Below are 23,946 nucleotides of genomic sequence, written 5' to 3'. Positions count from 1 at the left end.
GATTATTCTTGCCCCAAGGACCAGTAGTTCACTCATATTTCTCAGTACTAGTATCCAAAAAGAATTTAGATAGCTGACCAAGTTTACCTCAAGATCGCCTTTAGTAATTGATTCTTCTTCAACTCGGAACTGAAGGTCCTCGACCTTCCTGTGGAAAAAGATAAAAGCAAAGCACATAAGCAACTAAGAACAGTTTCCCTTAATTAATCCACTGGGGAATCTATAATAAACACTCTGGTGAAAAGAAATGTCTTGAATCAAAGAGAATAAAGACATGGATCAAATAGGAATTGTACTCTAACAGTTTAGGAAACTGTGGGAGGGGGAGGGAAATGGGGATGAAAAATATGAGAAGGGGTGTCAATCTGTGAGAAGTGATATACCCTCTGTCTGGCAAATGTAACTGTGACCCCTCGATATATTACAATAAAAAAAAAATAAGAAACTGCAAGGCTTATCCAGGAACTGATTCCAGAAGGTAGACACCAGACATCAATCAAAATAAAATCAGCCTAAAAGGAAAATGTCTGGTTCCACAGAAAAAATAAATAAATAAATTCAGCTGGCGCAGTGGCTCACGCCTGTAATCCTAGCTACTCAAGAGGCTGAGATCTGAGGATCAAGGTTCAAAGCCAACCCCAGGCACAAAAGTGACTCTTATTTCCAATTAACCTCTAGAAAATGGGAAGTGGGGCTAAGGCCAAAGGGTAGAGCAGTAGCCTTGAGCTAAAGAGCGCAAGGACAGAGGCCCTTGGTAGACTGCTTGCCTAGCATGCATGAAGACCCAGGTTTGATTCCTCAGTACCACATACATAGAAAAAAGCTGGAAGTGGTTCTGTGGCTCAAGTGTCCTTGAAAAAGCCCAAAGACAGTGCTCAGGCCCTGAGTTTAAGCCAGGACTGGCCAAAAAAAAAAAAGATGAACATGAAAAAAAAATTTCATGCTTGGACTTCATGATGGGCTGGGTTTGAACCTTGATCCTCAGATCTCAGCCTCCTGAGTAGCTAGAATTACAGGTGTGAGCCACCAGCTCCTGGCCCTACAGTGTTTAATTTTGAGACAAGACTTGCCTTAAATTCAAAATCCTCTTGCCTCAACTTCTGAATACTGGATTACAGGTAAGAAGTACCTGGTAAGAGAAGTCTATACTTTCTTTTCAAGATTCTCAAAAGATGTAAAATAAATTCACAAAGGCTAGGTAACTATAACTTATATATCCTCTCACTAGGAAAAGTTCCAGGTGAATTACCCTCACAATACTATTTTGGAAACACTCGTTTAGCATTCAAGGGATACTTAATGAAACTCTTACTATGAAACGAAAAGGAAATGGTCACACTTGTACCAGAGAACACTCATATCACCTTTTCTCCTCTTCCAGTTGGTTAAGAAGCTCCACCTTCTCCCTGTCAGCAGCTTCAACCATTGTTCGAAGCTGATCCATCTTGGCCTCCAATTCCAGGACATGCTAGGGAAGCAGAAGTGCCAGTGAGTAGCCAATCTCTGGTGCAGATATAGACCCAGGTAAGCATTTCCGTAGAGGATAGGGATTACTCTAAAACCCTGCCACACTCAACTTTCTATTTTAATAGATTACTCTCAACAGTATTCCTAGAAACTAGATGATAAAAAAAAAAAACCACAGCATTCAGGCAACAAAGGACAATGTTAAAAACAACTCTCTTCCAAAGTTGAAACATGTTGACAGTAATCCACCAACGGACCTGCTAAGGTCCTAGTAAAACAAGTGACTTAACAGAGAGGGGTCCAAAGACCTAGACATAAAGACCAAAAAGGCTGAGGTAGAATCAAAAAGAGCAAGGCTTCACTTTTATTACAATAGAAACTGACACCTAAGTCACAGCTTTCAAGCAAAGGAAGTGATACTCATTTCTGGTCTCAAGACCAACTCCCTGGCCTCTGAGCACACCTTTCAGCTTCCTCACTCCACTGAGAAACCATCACCATCTCCACAAGAAGATCAGTGCCAGACTTCACCTGGTCATGCCCGTCCCGAGCCAGGGCTAGCTCCTGCTCTATCTCCCCCACGTGGCTGGTGGCCTTGGCCACCTCGGCCCGCTCCAGGTCCCGCTCAGCCAGCAGCTGCTCAATGTGCTGCTGCTTCTCCTTCAGTGCCTCCTGGAGGGCAGTGGTGCCCGATATCTTGCGGGCGTAGCGGGAAGAGGTTTCAGTCAACTGCAAAGGAAAGTCAGAGAAGTGAAGGGCGATGGTGCTATCTACCGGGTGGCAGGAAGCAAGCGATGCATACACAGCAGGTGTCTCCTCAGCAAAGCAAGCGTGTTGCTCCAGCTCATGGGTTTGCAAAGTATTAGAAAAAGGAACACATCAACATCAGAGTGCAAGGTGAACATAAGGCTCCAAGGAGCTCACTGGAGTTTAGCTGACTAGGCCTTGTGGGAATCTAGAAAAGTTCCACAGTACCCACTTGACAAGTTTCTCTCAACTCTTTCAGCTTGACCTTAATAGCTACCTCGTTGTTGGGCTGAAGGCATAGCGTAAGTGGTACAGCCCTTGCTTAGCAAGTACAAGGCCTTGAGTTCAAACTTCAGTATCCCCAAAATATAAAAATAAATTATCTTCTTGTGATGACATTTTGGCCAATTTTTTTTGGGGGGGGCAATTTTTTGAGCCTTAGATTTGAGGCTGAAACTTTCTAAAATTTTCTTAAGCTTCTATATACTATTATAGAGGCCATCCTTTGCTGGGCACCAATGCCTCACACACCTACAATCTAGCTACTGAGGAGGCTGAGATCTGAAGACAGGCTTGAGATAATGGTTCAAAGCTCAGCCTGGCACAAAACTCCATGAGGTACTGATCTAAAATTAACCAGCACAATGCTAGAAGTGGAACTGTGACTAAGGTTGTACAGTGTTAGCCTTGAACAAAACAGTTTAGGGGCAGTGCCCAGGCACTGAGTTTAAGCCTCAGGACTGGCACAAGAAAGAGAGAAGAGAGGGAGATATCAGCCTTAAAGTCACAAATTCTTCAACTGATTAAATTTTTAATCTAGATTTTCATTTTTCTTTCAAAAGAAAAAGTACAGAAGAGTTTCATCTAAAAATCCAGCCTCCAGAACATCAAGAAAGAAAGAACAGAAAGGATGGGGCTGGGAGTTTGGCCTGGTGGTAGAGTGCTTGCCTAGCATCCATGAAGACCCTGGTTAAATTCCTCGGTACCACATACATAGAAAAAGCTGGAAATGGTTCTGTGGCTCAAGTGGCAGAGTACTGGCCTTGAGGAAAAAGCCCAAGGACAGTGCTCAGGCCCTGAGTTCAAGCCCCAGGACTAGCAAAAAATAAAAATAAAAATAGAAAGGAGAAGAGGGTCATGGGGAGGGAGGCCACTGGGATAGCAGGTCATAGGACTTCAAGAATGTGTTCAGTTATGTCACCTGTGATCTCTGATGTTAACTGTCAACAGGTAACTGGACAAAGTAAATTATATTCTATATGTTAGGTTCTGGAAACTGGGAATGAGGACCTAGCTTTCTCCCTTGACAAGCATTGTACAAGCCCTTGACTCAGCAGTCAAGTTCAGATCAGTTCAGCCTTTTGCTTCATCTTCTGTAAACAAAGCTTCATTTGTTGCGTGAATATTCTCTCCATCGGTCTATAGAGCCCCTTCACAGGGTGTAGACTGATAGGGCAGTGAGGATCTTTCATTTAATAATTCAGCAACTGGATGTCTATGAGCGTCAAAAAAATCCAATAAAATCCAAGATGTCATGGAGGTTAGAGGATGGTGGGCTGTCTCCTTGAAGAAAATGTCTCAATGCCCAAGGCTCTTGCCCATTTCTTCTAAGAAAACTGTATATAATATTTCCTGCTCTTAAGAGTCTTTAGTCTATTATTATGTCCTTTTCAATCTCTATATTTTTTCAACTGCAATCCTCATTTCTGTGTTAAATAACAGCTCCAGGTTTAAAGAAATTATAGAAGAAATGTGGCAACTTAAAGAGATGTTCTTTGCTATTTCATTTTGGGAAATTTTTTGAATTACATAAACATACTGGTAGGGAAAGGATTACTGTTTCAGTCATTTAACCAATTTTTTACTTTCATTCTATGTTTAAATTCTACCTTATTTTTGCCTAACAGATCTTCCTGAACATGAAATGTGAGGCTCTCCAACTCTGTACAGAGATACCTAGGGACTACTGCAGGGGTACTGCAGGATAATTTTAAATGTTAAAGGAAAACAGGGATACCTGAAGAATTATAGTTTACACCACATAAATGATTAGATCAAGGCAACAGAATTTCAACATTAGTTTATATTCCATTCCTTTCAATAGCATCATGTCTTTGCAAAGCGAAGTTTTGACTATGGCCAAGACAGAAAGCAAGTACTGTGAAAGGTTAATGGAGCATGGGAAATGAAGGGTGCAGTGATGAATATGATTCCAAGGTTTAACAGGATGTGCAGTGGCCAATGGGTGCTTACTCCCTAACAGTAAAATACTGGTTATTAAAAAATGAATTTTAAATATTAATTTTCTTTCAAGTTCATTCTACTAGGACAGAAACATATCTCTAATCAAGAGAATTTAAATCATACTTTCAATTATTTTATATCCACGTCATACTCATTCACAGTAATATTTGGTTCGGAGACTATAACTACCCTACTTACAGACACAAAAAAACAATCTCACAAGACCAAGAGATTCACCTGTTCCACCAATTTTCTTTAATAAATAAAGCAAGCTAAGCGAAATCAGGACTGGTTTGGATATAAGAAGAAAGATGGGTGGGAGCAGGACAACACAGTATTTCCCAATTGTTCCAAGAATAGCAGAGTAGACAACATCCTTATTGGAATCTGTTGGGCCTCTTTGAACAAAGATTTCCACATACTGGAGCTTGTTCTTCCTTCCACTGTGCTTATCATGACTAGCTCAGAAAAGTCCACCGAAACTTTTTCTACTGAGGATGTAGACGTTCTTTTGGGATGTAAACTGAAATAGTCCGAGCAGTATTTCTTTTTTTTTCCTTTCCTGGCTGGAGGCAGGAAAGTGGCTCAAGTGGTAGAGTGCTTGACTGGCAAGCCAAGACCCTGAGTTCAAACTACAGTACAACCAAAAAAAGAAAGACAAAGAAACAGGACCCCACCCTTCCCCTACAGATTTTACTGTTGCCTTTCTCTGCAAAATCACGATGGTACAGAAGGCAAAATGAGATCAAGGGCTAGAACCTTGTTGTAAGAGATCACAACTGAACTGACTCTCTTTCTAAAGCTCACCATCATAAAGCAGATTCAAAATGCATTTGGAATAGAATTTTGTACTGCCATATATAACATATGATACTATGTTAACAGAAGGAATGAGGGATCGTTTTAATTCTGATGACTCTACCTTCATCACTCTAAATGGGACATGGGCCAGGAGATGATGAAGAAAGAGGAAACTGAACAACCACAGGGCATTTCCCAGCACCATTCCAGTTCCAGAAGTGGAGGCCCTCCTGCCTGCCTTTGGCTCACATCTGAGAACATATTAACTGCATTAACATCAAATTACATTTCTAAGAACACACCTTTTCTGAAATCACTCTGGTTCCTAAAATTGAAATCAAAATGAGATCTACAAATTGAGGAAACTTCCCTTAGAATTTTAGAAAAAAGAACAAGGATAGTTACTACAGATTCACCAAGTACTAGTCGATTTTTTAACCACCAGGAATCCAGAAAGTATTGCTAAAAACTCTCTATTTCAAAAACAATATTGCTGTCCTGAGTTACATTTTTCAAAACTTCCACAGAACTTCATAGATAGCTGTGAGCCATGCTGAGGACAAGGACAAGGCAAAGCAAGGCTCTGACTAAGGATGCTACAAGTGCCTGGAATGCAGTATGCAAAGTTGAGGCTTACCAGTCCTGTCCTGCTGGGCTTGCTGCTCACAGAGGAGGCCACAGAGCTCATGGAGCTGAGGGAGGAGGCAGAAGGGCTGCGCTTCAGGCTTGCAGGCGTAGTGGCCATCACACGCCTCACAGCAGCGGCCTTGGCTTTGGCTGGTGTCGTGGAAGGGAAGCCAATCTTGGTCACTTTGTGGACAGGAGCAAACAAGCCATATTTGGGTTGACACTGAAAATACCTTTCAAGAACAATGAGAACAGTAGCAAACGAAATTTAACTTCAAAAAGTTAACAACCATAATCAAGGACTCTTCCACTTCATAACATATGACTGATTTTTCTGAAATTCTTTTCTTAAACTGGGGTTATTATATAGCACAAAGCAGCATTCACATGTATGTGGGTTGACAAATACGCTTAAGGGCACTATTAACAACATGAAACAGAGATGAGACTGCTCATATTTAGCTGAAGTTCTATGGAAAGGACATAAATATTTTTACCCTCTGATAAATGTATCGTAATAAAAAAACTCATCCAGATGCTCACACTGTGGTGGCTCACACCTATAATCCCAGCTACTCAGGAGGCTTAGATCTGAAGATGGCAGTTCCAAGCAAGCCAGAGCAGGAAAGTTTGTGAGATTATCATCTCCAATAAACTACTCAGAAAAACTGAAGTGGCATTGTGGCTCAAGTGGTGTAGAGCGCCTGCCTAGAACACAGAGAAGTTCAGGGCCCTGAGTTCAAGCTCCATGACCAGTGCACCTCTTCAATCATTCATATCCCCCTATCCCACACCAAATGTTGGGGATTGGACCAGAACCTTACATAGACTAAGCAGGTGCTTTTCTACTGAGCTACATACATACCCAGCTTTCATTCCCTTTATATACCTCTGGGGAGAACCACTTCAGTACTAACATGTCCAAGAAAGAAACATGATGTCCTACAACTTCAATCATATACCTTGTTCCAGCGACTGCACCATCATTCTTCCCAAGAGGTTCATCTAATTCCACACCACACCATTCCCCCTTGGCAAAGTCAGTCTCCCCAAGAAATCGGACAACACCGGCCTTAGTGCCCCCAACCTGGAAGAGAAGATAAAATTGAAAAAATGAACATAAACATAATTCTATAGCTTGATTTTTGGGTGTGTGATGGTCCTGAGTCCTGAGTCTTGAACTCAGAGCCTGATTCTGTTCCTGAGCTTCTTTATGTTCAAGGCTAGTGCTCTACCATTTGAGCCACAACTTTACTTCCAGCTTTTTTGTGTGATTAGAGATAACAGTCTCCTGGATGTTTCTGTCCAGGCTGGCTTCAAACCACGATGCACAGATATCAGCCTCTTGAGTAGCTAGGATTCTTATGTTTTACTCTTACACAAAAGGCAGTGTTCTATAACTAGCTTTTTGTCTACAATTATTTTATTTGATATTTGCATTTTATAATTATATCTCAGCCCATTGTATGAGTCTTTAGTTTATTAAACCAGTCCCTAGTCACAGATACTTTAAGGCAAATTCACTTAATAAGATTTTTTTTAATCTTTAAAAAAACTGTTTTAAATTTTATTTTCATGTCAGGATGATATACTGAGGGATTGCAGTTACATATGTAGGTGGTAAGTACATTTCTCGAATATTGTTACCCCCTCCCCACATTTTTCTCCCACTTTTCCTCCCCCCAACCTTTCCAAAAATCATTTTGACCAAGTCTGAAAAAAAAAATCAAGAAGACTGTGTTAAACCACTTGAACTGCAGTGCCACTTCTGGCTCTTTCTATGATGAACTGGAGGTGAGTATTACGGACTTTCCTGCCTGGGCTTCCTTCGAACTGTGATCCTCAGATCTCAGCCTCCTGAGTAGCCTGGGTTACAGGCATGAGCCACCAGCACACAGCCTTATCTGTTGTAATCAAAATTACATGTATAGAACACAGCACACCAAAGATGATAAAATCTCTTCCAATAATCTGCTAAATTCTTTGGGGGTGAGTCACAATTACTCTCAAGACAACTATTTTCTGTAACAGGCATTCCACAGGTGGTAAATAATTCAGGAAGCTTGAATACAGCAAGAATCCTATGGGAGGGGCCGGGAGTTTGGCCTAGTGGTTAAAGTGCTTGCCTAGCATGCACAAAGACCCGGGTTTGATTCCTCGGTACCACATACATTGAAAAAAGCTGGAAGTGGTGCTGAGGCTCAAGTGGTAGTGTGCTAAGCCTTGAGAAAGTCCAAGGACAGTGCTCAGGCCCTGAGCCCAAGCCAGGACTGGCAAAAAAAAAAAAAAAAAAAGAATCCTATGGGTGATGGCACTGGGGAAATTCTCATGTATTAATTAACTGATAATCTCAGTTCTATTAGAATTTTGATGCTCAATTAACTTGGGGGGGAGGGAAGCTGGGCAAGATGGCAAACACCAATAATTCCAAACTTTTGGAGGCTAGGCTATATATATAGGGAAGCCCTTGCCTCTAAGTGTTTCCTATTTCCAAATCAAATATTTCTATTAAAACGAAACAAAACAAAGAACAGCAGGAGTTGGGAATGTGGCTTAGTGGTAGAGTGCTTGCCTAGCAAGCATGAAGCCCTGGGTTCAATTTCTCAATACCAATAAATAGAAAAAACCCAAAGTGATACTGTAGCTTGTGTGGTAGAGTGCTAGCCTTGTGCACAGAGAGAATCAGAGAGAGTCCAGGTCCTGAGTTCAAGCCTCAGGACTGGCAAAAATTTAAAAATACAATAAAAAAGACCAGCACGCTGAGAGGGAAAAAACAAAGTAGCTCTGAGAGGATAGGATACATGCACTCACTCACCAACACTCTGTCTCCAATTTTGAGCTCCCGTTCTCCTTTCTTTATTGAGCCAGCCTCTGAAAGGTTGGAGATAGATTCACTAGCAGTTTTCGTAAGGTTGCTGATCTGAGGTGTGGCTGAAGATTCCTTTGCTGTTGGCTGGGATGATTTATGGGGAATATTTGAGGGGGTGGCCTGGGAAGAGGATCCCATGCTAGCTGCAGAAGTGAACAAAGGGGAAGCAGTTCTAGATGCATGAGCCATCTGCACGCCATTGGCTTCATCTTCTGCTTGTACTTTTCTTGTTAACTTTGAAGGTCGGGTAAATATGCCCTTTAAAGGTTCACACTGAAAATATCGAACTCCTGCTACAGAACCATCATTCTTGCCTATGGGTTCATCTAAAACAATTCCAGCCCACTGGCCTGGTGCAAACTGGGTTTCTCCAAGAAACTGGATAAATCCGGGCTTATTCCCATTCACCCAAACACGCTCCCCAACTCGAAAATCATCCACAAATTCCTCTTGAGTCTCCAGAGATGGAGTGCTTGAAGCTTTTTCACTGGATATTGTTTTTTCTACTGGAGCTGCAGCTGAAAACAGAAAGATTATAGAAGATTCAATTTCATATTCAAGCAGCCATCCTGCAACGTAAAATAGAAGAAGCAATAGCAACAGAAGTAGACAGAAGAGTTATTTTTGACTTCTTTGTAAGCCAGGTAATAGAGTATACAGAGGGTTTTCAGGTATTTTTTGTTTTTTGTTTTCCCAGTCCTGGGGCTTGAACTCAGGGCCTGAGCACTGTCCTTTACTTTCTCAAGGCTAGAGCTCTACCACCTGAGCCACAGCACCACTTCTGGTTTTTCTATGTATGTGGTACCAAGGAATCAAACCCAGGACTTCATGCATATTAGGCAAGCACTCTACCACTAGGTCAAACTCTCAGCCTCTAGAGTAGTTTCACTACTATTTTCACTGCTGCCAAAACTCAGTGAGCTAAGTGACCTTTTTGGGCCCCCGTGGCTCATATGTATAATCCTAGCTACTCAGGAGGCTGAGATCTGAAGACAGCTTGGGCAGGAAAGTCGGCCTGAAAAAGGAAAAGATTAGAAGTGATGCTATAGCTCAAGTGGTAGACCAGTACCCTTGAGCAGAACAGGGCAAGAAATGTGGTTTAGTAGTAGAGTGCTTGCTAAGTATGCATGAAACCCTGGGTTCAATTCCTCAGTACCATATAAACAGAAAAGGCTGTGGTTCAAGTGATAGAGTACTGGCCTTTTAGCAAAAGAAGCTCAGGGACAGTGCCCAAGCCCTGAGCTCAAGCCCCAGGACCAGAAAAACAAACAAAAAATAAAAAACTTCAATGACCTATATCTATAGGTCAGATTCCACTCCTAACCTGCACATTAGATCCACTTAGATCCAACATCTGAGTCAATTAAAACTGACAAAACTTGGACCAGGGCTGAGTGACTAGGGGCTAGTTATTCAGAAGGCTGAGATCTAGAGGATTGTAATTTGAAGCTCGCATAAGCAGAAAACTCTGCCAGACTCTACCTCTAACCAGCAAATAAATAGTTGGAACAGAAGCATGGCTTAAGTGGTTGAATGCCAGCCAAGGTAGCACTGAGTTCAATCAATTGAACCTGCTGAGTTCAAACTCTGGCACTGCCTCTAAGAAAAATACTTACATCATTTAACAGATTAGTGATCAGATTTGATGATATTAAGGAGTCAGAGCTGTGGCCCCAACTCGTTAATGTAATAGTACTGCAATAATTCTGTCTTTAATGACAAGGAAGAAATCACAGTGAAGAAAAAAGTATAAGCCAGGCGCTGGTGGCTCACACCTGTAATCCTAGCTACTCAGGAGACTGAGATCTGAGGATCGTGATTCAAAGTCAGTCTGGACACGAAAGTCAGTGAGACTCTTATCTCAAAGTAACCACCAGAAAATGGAAGTGATGCAATAGCTCAAGTGGTAGAGCTCAGGAATAGTGTCTAGACCCAGAGTTCAAGCCTCCCGACCAACAGCAAGAAAAGTATAGGGGCCAGGAGCATAGCATAGTGGTAGAGTGTTCACCTATCGTGCACAAAGCCCTGGGTTCGATTCCTCAATACCACATACACAGAAGAAGCTGGAAGTGGTACTGTGGCTCAAGTGGCAGAGTTCTAGCCTTGAGCAAAAAGTGTCCAAAGAGGGCAGTAGAGTACTTGCCTTGCATGCACGAAGACCCAGTTTGATTCCTTGGTTCAACATACATAGGAAAAAAAAATGGAAGTGGTGTTGTGGCACAAGTAGCAGAGCTCTAGCCTTGAGAAAGCCCAAAGACAGTACTCAGGCCCTGAGTTCAAGCCTGACTAGCCAAAAAAAAAAAAAAATTATACAAGGACAGTGCTCAGACCATGAGATCAAGGCCCAGGACTGGCCAAAAAAATAAATAAATAAAAGTATAGCACCTGGCCAAAAATCTGGGTAAAATAATACAACTTTGTATACTCTCTACCCTATCAGAAAGACAGTAGTTATAGTTTGCTAAAAACATGATATTTATTAAACAATAGATTACTGCTGTTTATGAAACCAAAGTCTAAGGTATTTTGTACAGTAGGCTGAAAGACTGGGTTAATCTATAAAATGTTGAGAATGCGTTGAATTGGCCTAGAGCCACTGTCCTGCCTGCTCCTCTGCTATCAGTGGCCAGTCACAGGACAATTAGTTTCAGAACATCTTTTTTTTTTGGTTGGTCACGGGGCTTGAACTCAGGAACTGCGCACTGTCCTTGAGCCTGTGAGCCACTAGGGTCTGGAAAATTCTGTAATTCTATAAAATTCATCTTTCTAGCCAGCGATGGCTCACCCATGTAATCCTAGCTACTCAGGAGACTCTTATCTACAATTAATCACAGATAAACGGGAAATGGGGCTGTGGCTCAAGGGTAGGGCAGTATCCTTGACCTGAAGAGCTCTGGGGCAGTATTCAGGCCCGGAGTTCAAGCCCCATGAGTGACCAAAAAAAAAAATCTTTCTACAAAATTCATCACAACTGTTTCCAATGTTTTCATGGATACAAGTTATTATGAAGATGTCTTCTTTCAAATAAAATTTTTGAGTTGAAATCTTTATACAGCATAAGGTATTAAAGAAAAAAACAAAACATTACCAGCAACAGGTGTCTTCAAAGTTGTACTTCCAGGCTTAAGGATCTTGGTAGGGGCCTTAAGCCCACTTGGTTTTAGCATACTCATTTTCTCTGTGGGTCAAAGCTGTTTTCCCCTGTTGTTGCCACTATTTTTTCCCAACCATCAATACAACTGTGGGTGTTTCTATGGTAAAGTTAGTTGCTCGATGAAATCTGCAAGAAGAAATATATCAAATGATTTTAGATGTACAGAAGAGAAAAAAAAAAAAAAACAGTTGTCTAGATCTGCTATCAGCAAAGGCAACCTAGCAAGGCCCAGGCCCCTAGCAAAAGGCCATATCAACTAGTATTTAACAAAGGAACAAAAAACGTAAAGAGTAGAAAAAAGACAGCCTCTTCAACAAATGCTAGAAAAACTGGTTTTGGGGGCTGGGAGTTTGGCCTAGTGGTAGAGTGCTTGCCTAGCATGCAATACCCAGGTTCCATTCTTCAGGCCCACGTACACAGAAAAGGTCAGAAGTGGTGCTGTGGCTCAAGTGGTAGAGCTCTGGCCTTGAGAAAGCCCAACGACAGTGTTCAGGCCCTGAGTTCAGTTAACAGGACTGGCAAAAAAAAAAAACAAAAACTGATTTTCCACTTACAGGAGACAAACTGGATTCCTACCTCTCACCTTGTACAAAAATCAACTCCATACAGATCAAAAAGCTCAAAATAAAACCTGGACCTTTATATCTACTACAGAATATAGGGAAAATCCTGGAAGTTACAGGCACAGGTAAATATTTTCTGAATACGACTCTAGGTTATTCAGATGAGATTAAGAATTGACAAATGGGCCGAGAGTTTGTCCTAGTGGTGCAGTGACTAGCATGCACGAAGATGTGGGTTTGATTCCTTGGTACTACATACAGAGGAAAAAAAAAAAAAAAAAAGCCAGAAATGGTGCTTTAGCTCAAGTGGTAGAACTCTAGCCCTGAGAAAGCTGAAGGACAGGGCCTGGAGTTTAGCCTAGTGGTAGAGTGCTTGCCTAGCATGCACAAGGACCCGGGTTCAATTCCTTGGTACCACATACATAGAAAAAAAGCCAGAAATGGTGCTGAGGCTCAAGTGGTAGAGCTCTAGCCTTGAGAAAGTCCAAGGACAGGGCTTAGGCCCTGAGTTCAAGGCCCAGGACTGAAGAAGAAATTGTTTAAAAAAAAAAAAAGAATTGACAAATGGGTAATCCTAGCTACTCAAGAGGCTGAGATCTGAGGATTATAGTTCAAAGCCAGCTGGGACATTAAAATCTGTGAGACACTCATCTCCAATTAACCACTAGAAAACCTGAAGTGGTGCTGTGCTGGGGACTCTGCCCAGGCCCAGAGTTCAAGGCCTACAACCAAAAGCTACAACAAAAAAGAATTGATAAGTGGGGCCGGGAGTTTGGCCCAGTGGTAGGCTGCTTTCTTAGCATCACAAAGACCAGGGTTTGATTCCTTGGTACCACATACATAGAAAAAGCCAGAAGTGGTGCTGAGGCTTACTTGTTAGAGCACTAGCCTTGAGAAAGCCCAAGAACAGTGCTCAGGCCCTGTGCTCAAGCTAGGGACTGGCAAAAAAAAAAAAGAAAGAAAAAAGAATTGACAATTGGGACTACACCAAACTAAAGAATTCCTGCACACAAAAGAAACAAATTACAAAATCTTTTCAGCTATTTAACAGATAAAGGATTAATATCCAGAATATACAAAGAGCTCAAAAATTTAAACAAGGGGGGGGGTGGGAGTTTGGCCTAGTGGTAGACTGCTTGCCTAGCATGCACGAAGACCTGGGTTCGATTCCTCGGTACCACATGCATAGAAAAAAGCCAGAAATGGTGCTGAGTTGTAACCTTGAGAAAGTCCAAGGACAGTGCTCAGGCCCTGAGCTCAAGCCCGAGACTGGCCAAAAAAAAAAAAAAAAATTAAACAAGAGAACAAATAACCCAATTAAAAAATGAGCAAGTGAATTAAAAGTTCTAAGAAGAAATACAAATGACTAGCTGGGCACAGTGGCTCATGTCCGCAATCCTAGCTACTCAGGAGGCTGAGATCTGAGGATCGCGGTTCAAAACCAGCCCAGGCACTAAAGTCTATGAGGCTCTTATCTCAGTTAACCACCAGAAAACCAGAAGGGGTTCTCTGACTCAAGGGATAGGGCAGTACCCTTGAGCTGAAGAGCTTAGGCACAGCACCCAGGCCCTGAATTCAAGCCCTGGAACTGGTCAAACAAACAAACAAACAACATAGCTATATTTAAATTACTTAAAAAAAAAAAAAAAGAACAACACACACGCAGCGCAGCGAGTTACTGGAAGCTCATGCCTGTAATCCTAGCTATTTAGGAGTCTGAGATATGAGTCACAGATCAAAACCAGGCTGGGCAGGAAAGTCTATAAAACTATCTCCAATTTACCATCCAAAAGCCACAAGTAGAGATGTGACTCAAGTAGGAAAGTGCTAGCCTTGAGCACAAAAGCACAGAGACAATGCTCAGGACAGGCCTAGAGTAAAAGCCCCAGGACCAGCATGAGAGAGAAAGAGAAAGAGAGAGAGAGACAAAGAGAGAGAGACACAGAGAAAGAGAGGAGGGGAAGGGGAAGGGAGGGGAGAAGGGAGGGAAAGAAGGAAAGGAGAATTTACAATCTAGTGAGTCTTTTTAAATATTACAGAACTCCATGACTATCTGAAAACCTTAAAATATTCTAATGCTTTCCTATAAATCTGTGAAACCAATTTTTTCCCATACATTTCAAGCAAAACAAGCAGACAAAAATAAAATTGTCGCCAGGTATGGTGGCTCTCTCCTGTAATCCTAGCTACTCAGGAGGCTGAGATCTGAGTGAGGATCATGATTCAAAGCCAGCCCAAGAACTAAAGTCTCTCATCTCCAATTAACCACTAGAAAATGGGAAGTGGTGCTATGACTCAAGGGGTAGGGCCTTGAGCTGAAGAGCTCAGGGACAGCGCCCAGGCCCAGAGTTCAAGCCCCATGACCAACAAAAAAAGAAGTCATAAGTCAGGCACTAAATAGATTTGTAAAACAAAAAGAAATACCAACACTGGTGGCATATAATCCTAGCTACTTAAGAGGCAAGGATCCTGGTTTGATGCCAACCGTAGCCTAAGAGTCCATCTCAATGGGAAGAGCTAGGACATGGTAGTATGCTCCTGTTATCCCAGACATGATGGGAAGCATAAAATAGACGGATTATGGACAAGGAACACTCCTTGGCAAAAATCAAGACTCTATCCAAATATAATCAGTGCAAAAAAAAAAAAAAGGACAAAGTGTGACTCAAGTGTTAGAGTAATTTCCTATCAAACATAAAGCTCTATGTTCAAACCCAGTATCACCAAAAAAAAAAAAAAAGAAAAATGTTGACTTGTCAGTAGGATTATCTTAGAAAAATCATCTATCAGCTGACAGTGGCTCACACTTGTAATCCTAGCTACTCAGGAGGCTGAGATCTGAGGATCAAGGTTCAAAGCCAGCCTGGGCACAAAAGGACCTGAGACTCTTATCTCCAATTAACCTCTAGAAAATGGGAAGTGAGGCTTGGCTCAAGTGTAGGGTGGTAGCCTTGAGCTGAAGAGCACAGGGACGGCGCCCAGGCCAAGAAGTAGGGCGGTACCTTTGAGCTGAAGAGCTCTAGGATAGTGCCCAGGCCGAGTTCAAGCCCCATGAGCCACTTGAAAAAAAAAAAAAGTATGGGCAGGGAATGTGGCTTAGTGGTAGACTGCTTGTCTAGGATGCACAAAGCCCTGGGTTCAATTCCTCAGGATGACACACAGAAAAAGCCAGAAGTCGTATTGTGACTCAAATGGTAAGGTGCTGCTAGCTCTTAGCAAAAGAAGCTCAGGGATAGTGCCAGGCCCTGAGTTCAAGTCCCAGGACTGGAAGAAAAAGAGAGAGAGGGAGAGGAAGAGGGAGAGGGAGAGAGGAAGAGAGGAAGAGAGAGAGACAGAGACAGACAGACAGACACAGGGAGAGAGACAGAGACAGAGACAGAGAGAGAGAGAGAGAGAGAGAGAGAGAGAGAGAGAGAGAGAGAGAGAGAGAGAAACAGAGAGAGAGAAACAGAGAGAGAGAAATTACATAAGGGTTGGATGTAGATCAGTGGCAAGGTACTTGCCCAGCAAGTACCAAGTGCTGAGTTCCATCCCCAGTACAAAAAAAGAAAAGACAAGAATTATGTGAGACGATTTTATTATTTCCAATGCATTAACATTTTTAAATAGCAGTTTTAATTTCTAATACACAAATATCATTAGATTTGAATGTTTTTCCCACTGGTCTTCCATTCATTTTTGTTTCACAAGTCAGTGTCACAAAGGCTTAAAAAGGAAATCAAGAATCATGTGTCCCCAGTTGAGGTTTTTAAAGACTTGGATGCCAACAATACAAGTTCAGTACCTATTGCTTTCATTATGACGTTCTAGCACTGCACTAGAGGCTGAGTATAGAAAGCCTGAGGTAAGGTTACAACCTATGAGAAAACCAGGTGTATGACCCAGAGTCATAAGAAGGCCAGTGTGCAGAAACCCTGGAGAGTTACAAACACACTCAGGAGTTTCTATAGACCCTCATCAAATGCCTGGTACTCACAATGTACAGCATCAGAATCAACAGGATCTTAAGACAAACTGAAACTCAAATCTATTGAACAAATCCTGTAGCTCATGTAACTAGTGGTTGCCTTGTTTGAAAGAACAAATACAGAATACTGGCTTACAGTTTCTTCCAAGATTTATACACAGAAAAAGCTGGAAGTGGCCGGGCATGGTGGCTCATATGTGTAATCCTAGCTACTCAGGAGGCTGAGATCTGAGGATCAGGGTTCAAAGCCAGCCCAGGCAAAAAAGAACCCAAGACTCTTCTCCAGTTAACCTCTAGAAAACAGGAAGTGGGGCTGAGGCTCAAAGGGTAGGGCAGTAGCCTTGAGCTGAAGAGCTCAGGGGCAGTGCCCATTCTGAGTTCAAGCCCCACGACGCACAAAAAAAAAAAGAAAAAGTTGGAAGTGGTGCTGTGGCTCAAGTGGTAGAGTGCTAGCCTTGAGAAAGCTCAAGGATAGTGCCCAGGCCCTGAGTTGAAGCCCCAGAACTGGCAGAAAGAAAGCAAGAAAGGGAGGGAGGGAGACTAACACGAAGTGATCTGAGGTTCATCCACATGACTGACTTGTCTGGAGCCTTCCCCAATGCATGCTTATTTCAGGAGTTCCCAACACCCTTCTTTTTCCCCTCCCTCCCTTTCTTTCTGCCAGTTCAACTCAGGGCCTGAGCACTGTCCTCGAGCTTTCTCAAGGCTAGCACTCTACCACTTGAGCCCAGTACCACTTCTAGCTTTTTCTGTGTATATAGTACAGCAGAATAGAGCTCAGGGCTTCATGCATGCTAGACAAGCACTCTACCACTAGGCCACACTTGCAGATTCCTGGATATCATTTCTAATTCTAGCTAGCTTCACCTGTCCACACCTTACTCGAGGACATGCACAGACATTCACCCTCTTCACAAAACCTACCAGAGGTCCTCACCAGGGCAAATCTATTCATTCTTCCATTGCCAATAAATAAATCTGTGCATTTTTTCAACGCGCCCAGCACACTTGGCTGTATATGTGTGGACGACCACATATAAATCTTCTATAAATCTTCTTGGAAGAAACTATAAGTCAGTATTCTACATTTGTTCTTGCAAACAAGGCAACTAATAGTAACATTCTTTCAAAACGAAATAAAATTAAAAACCAACTAGGTGTGGATACTCAGTTCACTGGAATCTGAGAAGGGATCATATTCCCATTCACTCTTTTTATTTACTTATTGTCAATACTGGGGTTTTGAACTCAGAGGCTCATATTGCTAAGTATTTGCTCTGCCACTTGAGTCACACCCCAGTTCTTTTTGTGCTTTAGTTATTTTTCTGGTAGGGTCTCTACAATTTTGTCGGGAGCCATCTTGATCCTCCTACCTATAATCTTCCATATGGCTGGACGCACAAATATGTATCACCATGCCCAGCTTCTTCTTGGTTGAGATGGGCTTTTATAATGTTTTGCCTAGTCTAGCCTCAAACCAAACTCCTGATTTCTGCCTCATTACCAAGCTGCAGTTAGAGCGGTGAGCCAAGTGACTGGCATGTTTATTGGTAACACAAATTAGTAATGCCCAGGTCGATTTCTCAGTACATATCACTCATGGCTCTAAAACGCTACTGTTTACAAAACTGACTCAAAATAACTAAAAAATACAAAGCTATAAAAGTACCAAACAGAGCAAAAATAAATTCAAGACCAACAGAGCAAATTCTAAGTGTTCCAAAGAACAGCAGCTACATCATTGTAACAAAATGAACAGATCAAAGGCAGTCATAGTGCTTTATAATCTAGCTTTCCAAATAATAATAATAATAATGCAACATATACAAAATCAAGATGTTTTATACCTCTACTTAATACCATGAAACTAAGAACTATTTGTAAACTGTTTATCTTTAGAGCTGTCTCTGAACAGATAAAAATAGCACTATATTCCTTGTATTCTCAAACAGGAGCGTCAGGGAGAGGATCTGCTTATAGACAGGCCCCACCCAGTTGCAGGGAGCAGGCCTCTGCCTTCAGGTATTGAGCTTGGCCATTCCCTCCTTGATCTTTAACTTGTGCTCTCAAAACAGGAAGTTGTGCTGCTAAACATCAACACTAGAGGAAACACCTAAGAGGAAAGGGTTTTCTGAGGGGTTTCTCTAAAGTAAGTATCTTGCCCCCTTTGCCTTTGATATTTAGACCAGATCTGAACTAAACTACAACCTGAGTTATTAACCTGGTTTGCCTGGGCTGGGGATGTGGCTTAGTGGTAGAGTGCTTGTCTAGCATGCATGAAGCCCTGGGTTCAATCCCTCATTACTACATATACAGAAAAAGCTAGAAGTGATGCTGTGGCTCAAGTGGTAGAATGCTACCCTTGAACAAGAGAAGTTCAAGGACAGTGCCCAGACACTGTCAAGCCCCAGGACTGGCAATAAATAAATATCTTTTAAAACAATTTAAAAGGGGCTGGGAGAGTGTCTTAGTGGCAGTGTGCTTGCCTAGCATGCACTAATCCTGGGTTCAATTCCTCCGTACCACATACACAGAAAAAGATGGAAGTGGTGCTGTGGCTCAAGGGTAAAGCGCTAGCCTTGGGAAAGCCCAAGGACAGTGCCTAGGCCCTGAGTTCAAGTCCCAGACTACCAGGAAAAAAAAAATTTAAGGATCCAGGTATTGGTGTTTCAACACCTATAACTATAGCTACTTGGCAGGATAAGATTTGAAGAATTGGTTCAAAGCCACTCCGAGGAGCAAAGTCCATGAGATTCTAATCTGGAAGTAAAGTTGTGGTTCCAGTAGTAGAGTGCTAGCCTTGAGAAAAAGAAAAGAAAAGAGAGATCAAGGACAGTGCTCAAGTCCTGAGTTCAAGCCTCAGGACCAGGGAAAAAAAAAAAAAAAAAAAGCCCAATCTAGCTAGGTAAGGTGACCCAATCAAGCTTGTAATGCTAGGCACTTGGAAGACAGAGACAGATAGCAGTTTACAACCAGCATAGGCAAAAAAAAAAGTCTGAACACAAGGATGCAAAAGTAGGAAGATAGCAGCCCAGGCTAGCCAGGGGCTACACTGAGACATTACCTAAAAGATAACCAACACAAAGAGGCACTAGAGGGTTGGCTAAAGTGGTAGAGTTCCTGCCTAGCCCAATTTGTTTATTATATAATCTTTCAGCAAAATACAGGGGATTGACACTCTTGTCCAGTTTTTATCTACAGAAGCTGAAGAGTCAATGCAAATCTAGCAGTAAGAAGAAAGCTGGTACCTCATGGTGTCTGGGGAGGCAGGCCAGGCTTCAGCTCACATGCTACCAGAAGCTAGGCGACATGTTTACCCATCTGGCTGTGAGGTCGTGTCAGTGACCTCACAAACAGAAATTCTGAGGCTCCTCTGGGATGCAGCCTCACCATGTTAAAGGTTCTGTATCCCAGAACCTACAGCTAATGACTAATGAAATGAACATTTATCTTTCTGTCTGAGGTGACCAGCATCACTGTCCTCCTGGGCAGAAGCAAGAGGTGAGGAGAGAAAAAGCCCACACTCGGAGAGGGGAGTTTGGCTTAGTGGTAGAGTGCTTGCCAAGCATGCATGAAGACCAGGGTTCGATTCCTTAGTATCACATACACAGAAAAGCCACAAATGATGCTGTGGCTCAAGTGGTAGAGCTTTAGCCTTGAGAAAACCCAAGGTCAGTGGTAAGGCCCTGAGTTCAAGCCCCAGGACTGGCAAATAAATAAATGAAGAAAGAAAAGCCCACAAGCCTAAGAAGCAGTACAATCAGTAACATACACACATGACTTGGAGTTTCTAAGTTATTATTTTTGTTTGACTTCACTTTCTGGCCTTTCTCTTAGAAAATTAGTTTACACTGAATAATTCTGAGAACTAAGTAGGAAGTAAATTAAAAGCTTTCCTTGCCACCTTAACATCTTGTTAACTTCAATAACCCCAATATTTACCACCCTACTTACTGAGAAAAGTGAAGATATGAATATGTTCATTTTTGCCAGCACAGTGGCTCACGCCTGTAATCCTAGCTACTCAGGAGGCTGAGATCAGAAGATCAAGATTCAAAGCCAGCCTGGCACTAAAGAACACGAGGCTTTTATCTCCAATTAATCACTAGAAAGTGAGAAGTGGGGCTGTGGCTCAAGGGGTAGGGTGGTAGCCTTGAGCTGAAGAGCTCAGAAACAGCACCCAGTCCAGAGTTCAAGCTCTATGACACATTCACATTCACACACACACACACACACACACACACACACACACACACACACACACACACACACAGAGGAAAGGAAGGAAGGAAGGATTTATTCTGAAAATGTTAGAAGTATAAGGATTCAGAAGTGAAAGGAAAGCGATTGATGCTCTACCTTTGCCAAAGTAAAACTACTCTGAAGAAGGAACCCAAATCAGATAAGATGCTTCCAACAAGAGTAGCCTCCCTGCACTAAGTGCAGCTGAACTTACCTGGCTGGACAAATCACATTTCTACACCTCAGCTCTGTCCACCCATCCCTCATTAGCAAAATGAAAACACTCCTTTATTTACTAAACTTGGAAATTTCTCAACGGCAAAAAGAAAATTTCAAGAATTTACAATAAATTTAACCTATCAGGAGAGGGAGTTCAAACCCAAGCTTCCACAAATGGACTGGTATAGAAGCCAGGCTTGCTGGACAATCCTAAGGAGCCAGCAAGTTCAGGGACTAACCTAGAGACCAGGTACAGCTTGAGACTTCTGAGCATCCTTGTATTCTAAAATGTGCTGGGGTCATGAGCTTAATAACAGAAGAAAATCACAGAAGTCTAGTTTGAGATATTCAATCAGACGTGAAAGAAAAATTAAAAGTCTTGGGGCCAGGAATTTGGCTTAGTGGTAGAAGTGCTTGCCTAGCATGCACAAAGACCAGGGTTCAATTCCTCGGTACCATATATATATATAGACAAAGCCAAAAATGGTACTGTGGCTCAAGTGGTAGAGCTCTAGCCTCGAGAAAGCCCAAGGACAGTGCTCAGACCCTGAGTTCAAGGCCCAGGACTAGCCAAAAAAAGAAAAAGAAAAATTAAAAGCCTTATGTTCTAATACCATTTCCCTGGATTTGACAAGTTCATTCACAGCTTATTGCTTATTTCTTCTTCTTCTGGTTTTTTTTTTTTGTTGTTCGTTTGTTTTTTTTTAACCACCAGTCCTGGGCTTGAGCTCAGGGCCTGAGCACTGTCCTTCGGTTTTCACAAGGCTAACGCTCTACCATTTGAGCCTCAGCACCACTTCTGTTATTTTTCTATGTATGTGGTACCAAGGAATCAAACCCAGGCAGGTCTTCATGCATGCTAGGGAAGCACTCTACCACTAGGACAAACTCCAGGCCCTCACAGTTTATTTCTATTCCCTTAAGTCATGGTTATGTAAGTGTCTGCTGTGTGCTGTGTCACTTGCTGTCCCCAACCCCCAACACATGAGTAACCTGAGCTGTTTGGCCTCAGCCACTTACACAACACTGGGTAGCTTTCCAAACTCACTGGTACCCCACAAAAGAAACACAAATTATTCCATTTGTTTTTCTTCTTTTAATTTCATTTACAGTCACATTTCTAAATATACAGAAATGTCTGGAAAAAGAGAAAGTTGCAAGCTGGGCACAGTGGCTCATGCCTGTAATCCTAGATACTCAGGAGACTGAGATCTAAGGATCAAGGTTCAAATCCAGCCCAGGCACTATAGACCTCGAGACTTCTCTTCACTAGAAAACTGGAAGTCCAAGCCCCACAACTGACAAAAAAAAAAAAAGTATTTACATATTTTCTATTCCGAAATGAACTGGGGGCTTGGAGTTTGGCCTAGTGGTAGAGTGCTTGCCTACCTTGCATGAAGACCCGGGTTTGATTCCTTGATACCACATACACAGAAAAAAAGCCAGCAGTGGTGCTGAGGCTCAAGTGGCAGGGGACTAACCTTGAGGAAAAAGCCCAAGGACAGTGCTCAGGCTCTGAGTTCGAGTCCCAGAACTGGGGGGTGTGTGGAAAAAAAGGGTAGATTGTGACCTAGGAAGGAAACAAGCAAGACCCTATCTAAAAAAAAAAAAAGCTGGTTAGCTGGGAACGGTGGCTCATGCCTGGAATCTTAGCTACCCAGGCATTAAAATCCATGACACTCTTAGCTCCAATTAACCACCAGAAAATTGGAAGTGGTATTGTAGCTCAAGGGGTAGGGCAGTAGCCTTGAGCTGAAGAGCTCAGGGACAATGCCCAGGCCCAGAGTTCAAGTCCCACAACCACCAACAACAACAACAAAAAGCTGGGCACTGGTGGCTCATCTCCTATATACTCAGGAGGAGACTGAGATCAAGGAAGCCAGAGGCACAGAAGAGGCCTTGAGAAGCTCATCACTCATTATGAGAACTTGAGGAAGAACTAAATTCAAGCCCCAGCATCAGCATACACACACATGCATGTATGCCCAGACACACACACACACACACACAGAAAAAAAGAAAGGATAAAGGAAGAACTAGAGTAAGGCTGTAAATCAAGTTAGATGCTGGATTCATCAACTCTGTATAGAAACCTTGTTCAAAAAAACGTGGACATAGGAGGATTTCTGTCCCTGGCCAACCTAGGCAAAGTATGAGACCCTATCTAAAAAATAAACTAAAGGGGGCTGGGAATGTGGCTTAGTAGTAAAGTGCTTGCTTCACATGCATGAAGTCCTGAGTTCCATTCCTCAGTACCACATACACAGAAAAAGTCAGAAACAGTGTTGTGGCTCAAAGTGGTAGAGAGCTAGCCCAGAGTAAAAAAAAAAAAAAGCTGAGAAACAGTGCCCAAGCCTTGAGTTCAACCCCCAGGACTGGCAAAAAAAAAAAAAAAAAAAAAAGGCACAAAATTATCATGCGTGTTGTGTTATTTTCATTCAGATACCTTATCTTTACCAGATTTACTTATACCAACCCTAATGAGTAAGGTGTCAGAATAAGAGTTTTCACAGCTATCTTCAAAAATATGCTTCTCATGGGGAAGAAATGGGGACCAAAACATGAGAAAGGGTATCAATGTTTGTGAAGTAATGCACCTTCTATCTGGCAATGCAATGCAACCCTTCTAAGAATTACAATAAAAAAATAATTAAAAATAATTAAAATTTTAAAAATATGCTTCTCAGTGATTCATGGTGGCTCACAGCTGTAATCCTAGCTACTCAGGAGGCTGAGATCTGAGGATCAAGTTTCAAAGCCAGCCCGGGTACAAAAGGACCTGAGACACTCCAATAATCTCCAAAAATGGGAAGTGGGGCTTGGCTCCAGTAGGGTGGTAGCCTTGAGCTGAAGAGCTCAGGGACAGTGCCCAGGCTGAGTTCAAGCTCTATGACCCACAAAAAAAAAAAAAAAAAAATCGTTCTCAGTGGGTCCTATCTGTAATTCCAGCTACTTTGGAAGCAGAGATCCAGAGGATAATGTTAAAAAAAAAAGTCTATCTGAAATATAAAGGAAAACATGGCTAGCGACATAGCTCAAGTGGTAG

General features: G+C 42.2%; 1 protein-coding gene across 3 annotated transcripts in view; it reads right to left on the bottom strand.

Moving 5' to 3' along the window:
• Positions 1-19,765, bottom strand: part of Clip1 (CAP-Gly domain containing linker protein 1) — a 73,498-nt gene extending 53,733 nt beyond the window's left edge. For 2 of the 3 annotated variants that reach the window (XM_090319967.1, XM_090319968.1), the window contains exons 1-5: positions 6,849-6,968; positions 5,897-6,119; positions 1,999-2,196; positions 1,365-1,468; positions 88-148 (exon numbers count right to left, since the gene is read on the bottom strand). In XM_090319967.1, the coding sequence (XP_090176093.1) occupies positions 88-148; positions 1,365-1,468; positions 1,999-2,196; positions 5,897-6,004 (471 nt within the window). In that variant the 5' untranslated portion in view covers positions 6,005-6,119; positions 6,849-6,968. Of the gene's footprint in view, positions 1-87; positions 149-1,364; positions 1,469-1,998; positions 2,197-5,896; positions 6,120-6,848; positions 6,974-8,701; positions 9,274-11,843; positions 12,036-19,687 lie in introns of those variants that run through there. The other variant, XM_090319969.1, reaches the window with a different exon arrangement.
• Positions 19,766-23,946: the final 4,181 nt, after the last annotated feature.

This window comes from Megascapheus bottae, chromosome 28 (genome assembly GCF_031878675.1).
Source record: "Megascapheus bottae isolate mThoBot1 chromosome 28, mThoBot2.hap1, whole genome shotgun sequence".
Lineage (NCBI taxonomy): Eukaryota > Metazoa > Chordata > Mammalia > Rodentia > Geomyidae > Megascapheus > Megascapheus bottae.
Note: the sequence above shows the minus strand (reverse complement) of the source record. Positions and strands in the feature narration are given on the sequence as shown.